The following is a 12072-nucleotide window of genomic DNA, read 5'->3' as shown; positions in this document are numbered from 1 at the left end:
ACGTAATGACCTCATTTTTTACTTCTCCCATCCGGTGGGTATGAGTATGATCAAACAATTGAATTAAATGAATCCATACTTTCGTAAATTCACAGCAAAAAAAAAATGCGCAACAATACAAAGAGAAATGTCACCCGCTGGTGAAAAATGAATATCGAATTCCAGGGAACTGAAATCTTGACAAGTAATTCTCGTAAACATGTACTAACCTGTTGATTCCGATCAATCTTGTGTTGATATCCCTGAGAATCAGAGACCCTCTCAACTTCCCCCTATGCACTATTTCCACAACTGCTTGGAAGTTTTCCATAAAAATTGACAAATCGCCTTCTGTGCAAAATCGGATTAAAATGTTGTCACTATGCGTAAGTGAAGATTGCCAGGGCACATCGACTGAACTGCAGAACGTCTCCGAACGATCTGATTCTGCCGCACACGTAGCCAATTGAGAGACCCCGAATTTGTGTACGCGACTTAAGCAGGGGGGGGAGGAGGGATACTGAATCCAAAACAAATCGATGTTAACAGTGGCTTTCATCGAGAAGGGGAAGGGAAGCCACCGGCGCGCGACTGAACAGAGAAACTTACGTTCGAGTCAAAATCTAATATAAAAAATATCGTCAACGGTGAACTCAATTTTTTTATCTATTAACATTACTCAATTGATCTGACCTTTGACGTGGGTTCACCCTAGGAGTGGGGGGACTCAAAAAATGGCGCCATCAGGCGGCGCCATGATTTTTTGACAAGTCAACTCTATTTTTTTTATCAATTAACATTACTCAATTGATTCGACGTTGACGTGGGTTCACCCTAGGGGGGGGGGGACTCAAAAAATGGTACCATCAGGCGGCGCCGTGATTTTTTGACAAGTCAACTCAATTTTCTTATCAATCACCATTACTCAATTGATTTGACCTTTAGCGTGGGTTCACCCTAGGGGTGGGGTGACTCGAAAAATAACACCATTGGGTGGCGCCATGATTTTTTGACAAGTCAACTCAATTTTTTTATCAATCAACATTACTCAAATGATTTGACCTTTGACGTGGGTTCACACCAGGGGTGGGGGGACTCAAAAAATGGCGCCATCATGCGGCGCCATGATTTTTTGACAAGTCAACTCAATTTTTTTATCAATCAACATTACTCAAATGATTTGACCTTTGACGTGGGTTCACACCAGGGGTGGGGGGACTCAAAAAATGGCGCCATCATGCGGCGCCATGATTTTTTGACAAGTCAACTCAATTTTTTTATCAATCAACATTACTCAAATGATTTGACCTTTGACGTGGGTTCACACCAGGGGTGGGGGGACTCAAAAAATGGCACTATCAGGCGGCGTCGTGATTTTTTGACAAGTCAACTCAATTTTTTAATCAATTAACATTACTCAATTGATTTGACCTTTGACGTGGGTCCACCCTAAGGGTGAAGGAAATCAAAAAATGGCGTCATCGAGCGGCATTTCGAGTCCCCCCACCCCTGGTGTGAACCCACGCCAAAGGTGAAATCAATTGAGCAATGTTAATTGATAGAAAAAGTGAGTTGAATTGTCAAAAAATCATGGCGCCGCCTAACGGTGTTATTCGTAGAGTCCCCCACCCCTGGTGTGAACCTATGTTAAAGGTCAAATCAATTGAGTAATGTTGATTAATAAAATAATAGAGTTGATTTGTCAAAAAATAATGGCGCCGCCTAATGGTACCATTTTTTGAGTGCCCCACCCCTAAGGTGAACCCGCGTCAAAGGTCAAATTAATTGAGTAATGTTAATTGATAAGAAAATTGAGTTGACTTGTCAAAAAATCACGGCGCCGCCTGATGGTAGAATTTTTTGAGTCCCCCCGCCCCTAGGGTGAACCCACGCCAAAGGTCAAATCAATTGAGTAATGTTAATTGATAAAAAAATAGAGCTGACTTATCAAAAAATGATGGCGCCGCCTGATGGTACTATTTTTTGAGTCCCCCCACCCCCAGGGTGAACCCGCGCCGAAGGTCAAATCAATTGAGAAATGTTAATTGATAAAAAAAAATGAGTTGACTTGTCAAAGAATCATGGCGCCGCCCAATGGTGTTATTTTTCGAGTCTCCCCATCCTTAGGGTGAACCCACGCCAAAGGTCAAATCAATTGAGTAATGTTAATTGATAAAAAAAAATGAGTTGACTTGTCAAAGAATCATGGCGCCGCCCAATGGTGTTATTTTTCGAGTCTCCCCATCCTTAGGGTGAACCCACGCCAAAGGTCAAATCAATTGAGTAATGTTAATTGATAAAAAAAAATGAGTTGACTTGTCAAAGAATCATGGCGCCGCCCAATGGTGTTATTTTTCGAGTCTCCCCATCCTTAGGGTGAACCCACGCCAAAGGTCAAATCAATTGAGTAATGTTAATTGATAAAAAAAATAGAGTTGACTTGTCAAAGAATCATGGCGCCGCCTGATGGCGCCATTTTTTGAGTCCCCCCACCCTTAGGGTGAACCCTCGTCAAAGGTCAAATTAATTAAGTAATGTTGATTGATAAGAAAATTGATTTGACTTGTCAAAAAATGATGGCGCCGCCCAATGGTGTTATTTTTCGAGCCCCCCCACCCCTAGGGTGAACCCACGTCAAAGGTCAAATCAATTGAGTCATGTTAATTCATGAAAAAATTAAGTTGCATAAACAAATAATCATGTCGAAAATGTTTATGTCCTTTCATAAGCATTGGGAATGTAAGAGAACACCCTCAGAGTGGACGAACATTAGTCAGTGCCGTAAGAGATCGAGGCGCAGGGCCCCGCATGATTCTCGCTGCGCTTTCTCGCCAACTTCAGGATCATTAAAATAATGGGATAACAGTATTTTTCATTTGTAGTTGAATTTATTACATTATTCATATGATGAGATAATCAACTACTTATAAAATGTCAATGCAATTGATAACAATGGTTTATTACTGATATGAATGCAACAATATTATCACAGTTCTTAGAATTTATTAAAAGGGACTTCGCTCGACATTGCTACTCTTGAAGACAGAACACCAAGTAGGGAATCATCTGAAGCATCAATCGTTGATTCTAAACTTCTAGTCTCGTCATCTGTAGGAGTGTTGGCAGTAGAAGATTCAGTCGTGGGTGTGCTTCCTTCGGTGTGCCTCCTCCGACGTTTGCTAGTTGCCTTCTCCATAACCCTCTGAACTCTTGACTTATTTTGGCTATTGCATCGTACAACCAAGATATCATCTAAAATTCGTGGCTTCAAGTTGGCCCTCAGCGTATCCAAGATGTACCGCATTCCTTCGACTGTCACTTGTGTAGCTGGTGCTGAATGTACGATTGTTGCAAGTTGGTACAGTTGGGGCATCGCACATTTTTTACTTTCCCAGTATTGCAGGATATCCATATCAGGATCGACGAAGCCATCAGCGAGAGCCGTCTCTGCAAAGACTTTCAGAATGCGCTTGATGTTCGAAACAGCAGTGGGATTTTTCATTTGAGCAGCAGCTGCTTGGCTCAACATTTTCCGGAAGCGATCACTCTTGAAACCCTGATTAGTAGCACTACTACTGCTTGATTCACTCGTCTGGGTGCCACATCTACCCCTATTAATGGGCAAACTCAATCGTAGATCGTTTGAAGCTTTATTGCGTTCCTCCACAATCGCCCAGACTCGCTCCAGCTTCGCAATGGGTGCTGAACGATGCTTGTCCGAAAGTAATGGTAGAAATCTTGGATCTAAATAGGCTAGGAGAGATTCGTTCTCCAGAAGTTTTTCTTCCCTTTTCTCCATTGCTGTCACGAGCTCAGTTGCCAGAGACGTATCTACCATCTGTGTCTCACATTTGCATACCAGCCAGATGCCGAAAAATGATCCGAGAGTCAACTGCTCCTCTTGGAGGCGTTTGGTGGCAATCTTAGCAGGCATCAGCGACTTCAGATAATCCTTGACGTACTGCCAGTCCTTCTCGGATAATTCTAGAGCTTTGAATGTCTTCGAAGACTTCCTGCAGAAATCTTTCACCTCCAACAATGATCCCAACATGTCCGCTGTTGAGTGCCAACGTGTCACGACATCTAACTTCGGCTTTTTTGCTCCAGGCTGCATGCACTGCAATTGTTTCCTCACGGTTGGGGTTCGCAAAGCTTTTGCAACCGTCCGAGCTTTCACAAGTGTGTTCCTCGAGCCCTTCAATTTATTGAGAGCATCCTCAACAGCTAACTGGAGAGTGTGAGCAGCACATCGTATGTTGGAGATGAGTTCACCACGGCCATTACACAAGGTACAGACTTCGAAGCTGTTGATGCCCAAGGACACATCTGCGCCTAACGGAGTTTCATCTTCCTCATCCTCCTCCTCTTCTTCGCTCTCATCGTCCTTTTCAATCAGTTTAGATTGATCCTCCGAGAAGAGTTTCCCCAGTTTCACCATGTTGGCACCGTTGTCTGATGTGAAAGAATAGATACTCGAAATATCTATTTCATACTTCTCCAGGACTGCCGTGATTACCCCTTTCAGATAGTCAGCTGAGTGTTTATCGAAGAGCACAATCACTCTTAAAGTCCTAACATGGATGGCCCCATTTTCGATGAATTGCACATTGATTCCAATGAACCCTCGATCATGAGGTGTGGCAGCATCAACCTTCAAGCAGATGAGTTTCCCCTGGAATCATATAAAGATAATGACTATCTACAACTGAAGGAGGTTGGCATTGTTCCGATAAAAATACAATAGATATGAAAAACATAATTGAAGAATATGTGTTGTAATACCTTCAACTCATCTCGTATGGATGCTCGAATCTCTTTGGCCTTTTGAACAGGCAACTTGCGCACAGCCTCTTGTGAAAAACTGCATTCATCAGCAAGATTTGCAGCTTCAAGGAAAGGGCTGATCATCTGGACAAAAGCGCTATCTTGCAGGATTGAAAATGGACGTCCGTTGACGGTTACCCATTCAACGTAGAGTTCCTTGATTCGATCTGCGCTGATGTTGACAGAAAAAGATTTCGATCTCCCACGTTTCTGAGAATCTGCTTCCTTCTTCTTCTCCTGCTCGGCGGCTGCATGTTCATTTGGATGCCATCGCTCCAAATGCTTCTCCAAATTTACATTGCGGTCACCCTATGAACAGACNCTCCTGCTCGGCGGCTGCATGTTCATTTGGATGCCATCGCTCCAAATGCTTCTCCAAATTTCCATTGCGGTCACCCTATGAACAGATAACAGAAATTTATCGTTTGATCAAGTCTACAACATATTATCATCTCTTATTGAAATTTCTGCGTCAGATATGAAGATAGGACGGCCAACTTACCATTAGTCGAGTAGAACAACCTGACACTTGACACTCATTGTAAGCATTCTCAGAATTGTAGAGAAAGTACTTCCGAATAGGCGTGAGTTTTTGTCTTCCACCAGACTTTCTAGCACTCATTGTCAAAATTTAAGTGAAAACTCTGTGACTCGAAATAATATAATAGTTTGGTAAACAGCTACACTTTGATGTGTGATGAATCGCAAAGCGCAACTGAATGTTGTAATTACAATCGATGCATACCCTTAAATAGACCACGAGCCACCCCCTAGCGGTTGTAGGGGTGGGAGTGAACGCTCATTGGAGCGGAGCGAGTGGAAGGGAGAATAGAGCAGAGCTGAGCTGTGATTGGGCAAACAATATTTGCAAGTGATGATCTCCTCAATAACAATCATTCTCAGTACCAAACATTATCTAATTTGTAATTCTGTAACTAATGGCAATTATTTGCATTGTGGAGGATACAGTTCTTTGAATTTTGGGGATTACGAACATGGTCACAAAATTTCAAAATAAATTGCACTGAAAGTTCTCCTGTCAACTGCCAAGTGGGAGCAGAAGAATTTTCCTCAAATGTATTATCAAAGTTTAATATTGTACTTATCTTGAGTCATAGATGACTCATGATGTTGTGACGTATCACAACATGCGTCACAGTTACGCGTCAACAACGCGTCGTACGCATCACAATGTCTGGAGTGTCTCATTTCCAGACATTAATATGATTAATTCCGACATTTTTGAATGCATGGAAAATATCTTCAAACTTGCCCCGAAAATATCGGAAGCATGAGCACTGAAATGACTGGTGCCATAAATAATGCAGAATTACCTTGCGAAATGATTATTCTTCCATGAAGAATATCTGGCGCTAGCATCAAAATCGTTCATTATGAATATTATTTAATTCTTGGCAATTTTCATTTTTTCAAGCTTAGTTTCCAGGTATCAAAATGTACCCAAACCCATCGTCTGTCCCATCGTAATTCCCTTTCCTATCAGAAACTAGTAGTGCCGAACCAATGAGAGCGCCCCTTTTCCTTTGGCCAAAAATCCTGACCCCCGAGCCATTCAGAAGCCTCTGACTCATTATCATTTTCAGTTTCGCTGTACAGCAACATTTCACTATTCTAAAGACTTTTCGAGGGTCTGTAGCTCTTTACCTGATTTTTCAAAAAAACATGAGAATGGAACAGATCAATCCTGATGTTCAAGCGTCAACAATTTTTTGATTGGCTCGGCAATCCTTAATTTCCAGCCATGAAAATGGAACACTCTCATTGGTTCGGAAGAAAAGTTTGCAAAAGCAAAGCGGGAATTGGTGCGCGCTATTGGGTGCATGCTAAAACCTAGAGAACGAGATCCGGAATTGTGCTAAATATTCTGAATTAGTTAAGACTGGAAAATCTACCTTCATATGATTAGAGGAAGGGAATTGTCATAGAAATAAAGGAACGGCGATTATTACAGAGGAACTACTTCCCGTTCTTTAATTTTCATCAATCAGGAATTTTCTGAACTTTTTGAAGAAATTATTAGATCCAAAGAAAAAAAGCTGATAGACTTGAATCAACGTTTAATGCTTCATTTCAAGCATTTCTGAACATTTCAAATTCGAACGAAGACTCTCGAGCGTGAAACGAAAAATGACGTGGAGCCTAAATCATTGACCCTCCGGATCTTCGCTACTCGAGAAATCTCCTTTTTAACATACTAGTCAGTTTTCCAGTTCTGATTAATTATTAGACGTAAACCTGAATTCCATCGCTTCTCTGCCTGCCTCTGAAAATTTGCACTACAATAGGAGTGCTGCTTACTCCCGAGCCAATCAAAAGTCACATGGCACTTCATCCCACTTTTCCATTTGACCTTTGGAATTATTTTGCTCTCTTCTTCGCCGTTTGACATGTCTCTCCTATTATAGGATAACTATGGAAACTGCACAATAGAAAGGAAAAAGTATGGGACCTGAATTTCTTGTTTTGCAATGCAAGTCGATATATATTTATAGGGGATATTGGCTGGAAAGAGGCTATTGTACATCCGCAACACCTAGGACGTTCTCGTGGCAGGCCTTCTTCGAATTTTCTGAAGCCAGGAATAAAATTTTACATCATTCCAAATTTAAGATGATTATCATGAAAAGTAATTTTTTCTCTTGGAAATCACCTTACATTCATATTCACGCTCATGTTCTTCAACGGATCCGTTTCCAGGTATCAACATAAACGCAAACCTCATATTCATCGTTTCTCTGCCTGCCTCCGAAAAATTGTACCGCCGAACCAATCAGAGCGCTCCATTTCATCGCTCAGAATATCCTGACCCCCGAGCGAATTTGAAGACTCATGCCGTTCTGTTCCAATCGTCCGTTTAACAGTCATCATTTTTGCTCACTTAACCCGTTTGACCTTGAACATCGCTTTGCACAGCTGTTGCGTTATAGGCTTGCCTGACCATTTATCCATTAAAACCGTCTCATTTTTTTTATAAAAATGTCTACAGTTTCGGCAAAAAATATGGAAATGCTCCAGCAACGTTTCATCTCAGTGAAAGCTTCTTTTGCTGTCAAATATCGTTGCTTTTCAACGACCCACCCATAAAGGTCTTCTATTTTCTTCCTCATAGTTTGGTCACTATGCGAAGGAATTGCCGCAACGTGTCTTTTTTTTTCTTCTTGTCATCGGCTGGTTGACCAGAACAGTCCGAAAAAAAAATTGAATTCGTCAATTAAAGTGTGGTGACTGTGTCTCCACTACATCTCTGTTATTCACACACGCACACACATTCACACACTCAATTTTCCTTTTTAGACATTGGGCCAATTCCCCAATTTTCCTGTCGAGACATTGGGCCAATTCCCACATTAAAAATNGATATCCATAACAATCTAAGTATTCCTAAGTTAACTGATAAAATAAAAGAACATACAATAAATTTTTACCAATCTAAACTTAACAATCTCAAAATACTCGAAAATGTCTGTAACACAGCACATAAAATGTATAATAAATACAAAGTACCACATCAAATACTGCTTGATGCAGAGCCAAACATATAATTCATGCAACATGCAAACTGCAAAATAGTGTAAAACAACAAAAATAATTTCTACTTAGGTTTTCCTTTGAAACTTTTCCTAAAAACATTATATATTATATATTAGACACATCAAATGTAATTCTATTAAAATAAAAAACATAAATATTTCAAAATTGAGTTAAGCCATCGAGCAGGAATCAAACTATCAAACCTCTTCTCTCTCGNACATCCTTGTACTCTCCTTAAATACCGCACACTTTCCACACTCATCATCATGCGNTAACACAGCACATAAAATGTATAATAAATACAAAGTACCACATCAAATACTGCTTGATGCAGAGCCAAACATATAATTCATGCAACATGCAAACTGCAAAATAGTGTAAAACAACAAAAATAATTTCTACTTAGGTTTTCCTTTGAAACTTTTCCTAAAAACATTATATATTATATATTAGACACATCAAATGTAATTCTATTAAAATAAAAAACATAAATATTTCAAAATTGAGTTAAGCCATCGAGCAGGAATCAAACTATCAAACCTCTTCTCTCTCGGTATATAAATATGTATATATGTACAAATATTTTAGCATCAATAAAAACCTTTAAAAACTAAAAACTAACTCATCATCAGTCAATCATTCACTTGGCACTCACTCATCACTCAACCACTGGACAACACATCGACAGAGAGGACAAGTCTTCTTACGACTAGCTCTCCACTCCAGTAAATATTCACGTTCAAAACTCAAATATATTTCGCTCAACGTTGGATGTCTGAGTTTTCATTAATAACCTGCTCACCTCCACAAAAGTATCTGGCAAATTATATATATTTTTTAAATATTACATCCCAAATTCTGGACAAAGAAAAAAATCATTTCTAACAGTTGAACAATTTTTTCCTATGTTAAATGAAATTACCCGTTGTGTGACGTAGCTGGAAACTCGCTAAATGCGCCCGGGTAATGTAGGGTGAATTCGGCAACGCTGCAGCCTAAATAACACGGCAGAAAATCCCCGTGGAGGTGACCAGAGTCGCAATTTCCCGTCAGGTGACCAAACTAGGGTTAAAAATTTAGCATCCTGCATCGATTTTTAAAAAATTTTCGTCTGACGACTCCCGTTATATGGGATGTATCTATGAGGAGCGTTCGGACTGAAAATTTTGAAAAATTCGGCATAGCATGCAAAATCTTTGAAAATTTTCCATAACTGTAATTCAATTGTACATGTTCTGATACCCAGAAATTTTTACTGGGGAATTTTTTTCCGGGGGAAAACAATCCGGGAACCCTCAAAATATCTTTAACTTTTCATGACTTTTCGCCAAAAACCCATATTTTCATCACACTATCTGTAAAACGACGTTTACAGCCAGTGTGAAGAAAAATTGCGTTCGTCACTGGACCGAAAACAACTTTTCTGACTCGTGAGGATGCATTCCTCGGCTTCGCCTCAGTCTGCAATCCTCACACTCGTCAGGAAAGTTTTTTCGGTCCTGTGACCAAAATAACTATTTCAGGAGAAGAAGAAAAATTGAAGAATTGTATGGGTGCATGGTTGGAAATCAACAATATTTGAAAGAACAAAACGTCTGCGCCGTGATAAAATGGCGCTAGAGCATTTCCGTATTTTTTATGGGAAACTGTGGATATTTTTCTTGGAAAAAGGTCTTACATATTTTCCACATAAAATCCACCCCGTACTCGTTAAAAATTGAAGAATATTGTTCAAGCAAAACCTGGAATTTGAGTGTTTTTCATTCACTGGACTACATAGAGGGCTGAAAATTTAGAGCAAGGCTTCTCTCAATATTCCCCAAATTGGTCAAATTTACAGACAAATCGAAAATCAAGCACTGGATTACTGATCGATAATTGGTGAAATATGCCATATATTATCTTGAAATTTTATTCATACATAATTGAATGAATCTGAAACATCCCATTGAAAGAAACTATCAAATAGCTCACTTCCAGAAAATTTAAATCGATAGAAAATAGATCGATAAATCAAATTGCAATTAATGGCGATGAACAGGGCTCAACAATACCTTCATCTGAGGGAAGGATGATTGAATTCCATCGATTCATTAGCGAATAATTGGAGGGAATCTTGGTTACATACATNACAGCCAGTGTGAAGAAAAATTGCGTTCGTTACTGGACCGAAAACAACTTTTCTGACTGGTGAGGATGCATTCCTCGGCTTTGCCTCGGTCTGCAACCCTCACACTCGTCAGAAAAGTTTTTTCGGTCCTGTGACGAAAATAACTATTTCAGGAGAAGAAGAAAAATTGAAGAATTGTATGGGTGCATGGTTGGAAATCAACAATATTTGAAAGAACAAAACGTCTGCGCCGTGATAAAATGGCGCTAGAGCATTTCCGTATTTTTTATGGGAAACTGTGGATATTTTTCTTGGAAAAAGGTCTTACATATTTTCCACATAAAATCCACCCCGTACTCGTTAAAAATTGAAGAATATTGTTCAAGCAAAACCTGGAATTTGAGTGTTTTTCATTCACTGGACTAGATAGAGGGCTGAAAATTTAGAGCAAGGCTTCTCTCAATATTCCCCAAATTGGTCAAATTTACAGACAAATCGAAAATCAAGCACTGGATTACTGATCGATAATTGGTGAAATATGCCATATATTATCTTGAAATTTTATTCATACATAATTGAATGAATCTGAAACATCCTATTGAAAGAAACTATCAAATAGCTCACTTCCAGAAAATTTCATAAAAAATCAGAAATTTCAAAAAACCGTAAAAATCAAATTAACAAAAATAGTTATTGTCACCATTTCCTAATTTCAACTTTGTGGCATATTGGAACGAACATTATAAGCTCTCATTTAATCAATTTTTACCATGATTTCGAAAGATATCTGCATAATTCTGATTTTCAAAAAGAAAAAAAAATCGCAAATTTTCTGAGAAATGATAATCAACATAATTAATGCTATATTGGCTACATCTTTGGGCTCGGTCAGAAGGACATCGCAATATATTTTTCAAGCCATCATTTGATGAATTCCAAACATTTATTAATTATCGTGCGACAAGAGATTTTTCGAAAAATCGGAAAGTAGAAAAATAGATCGATAAATCAAATTGCAATTAATGGCGATGAACAGGGCTCAACAATACCTTCATCTGAGGGAAGGATGATTGAATTCCATTGATTCATTAGCGAATAATTGGAGGGAATCTTGGTTACATACATGAGCACATACGTACGAATGCGGTTCAAAAATTGCATTTTCTGACTCTTCTGATCACAATGTGTCGATGCTACTAAAAAACCGGAACTTGAATTTCAACGATTACAAATATTCTATTCGGGAGCAAAAAGAGTCAAGATATAAAATTGTGGGAATTTCTCAAGTCTCAATGTCTATAGGGATCATATAAAAATTATTATACACAAACTGTGTCTAGAAATTATCCGAATATCATATATGGTATTCAATATAGAATATGAGCAGTTCCACGCCAAATCCGAAACCCAAAAAAATCGATGTCTGCGATTTTCTTCTCAATTTTTTAATGGAAAGTTGGGCATCAGACGAACATTTTGAAGAAAAAAAATTGAAAAATATGAATAATTGCGGAAGTAACGATTTTTTTTGAAAATTTGCATTTTTTTTAAAGTAAAAGTTTGCTTTCAAATTATTAGAAATATTCTAGGCGCCTTCAGAGCTATCA

The 12072-nt window shown here is 39.0% G+C and overlaps 1 protein-coding gene across 1 annotated transcript; it reads right to left on the bottom strand.

The window, feature by feature from the left end:
* Positions 1–2974: 2974 nt before the first annotated feature.
* LOC107040837 lies at positions 2975–5425 on the bottom strand. The gene is made up of 4 exons (XM_015261100.1): positions 5306–5425; positions 5125–5200; positions 4762–5051; positions 2975–4651 (listed from the first exon to the last, which is right to left on the bottom strand). Exons 1-4 carry the CDS (start codon positions 5423–5425, stop codon positions 2975–2977), a joined length of 2163 nt encoding a protein of 720 aa, XP_015116586.1.
* Positions 5426–12072: the final 6647 nt, after the last annotated feature.

Source organism: Diachasma alloeum, unplaced genomic scaffold (assembly GCF_001412515.2).
Source record: "Diachasma alloeum isolate Michigan unplaced genomic scaffold, Dall2.0 Dall_scaffold_00345, whole genome shotgun sequence".
NCBI classification, from domain to species: domain Eukaryota; kingdom Metazoa; phylum Arthropoda; class Insecta; order Hymenoptera; family Braconidae; genus Diachasma; species Diachasma alloeum.
The sequence above is the reverse complement of the archived record's forward strand: the minus strand, read 5'-3'. Positions and strand labels throughout refer to the sequence as shown.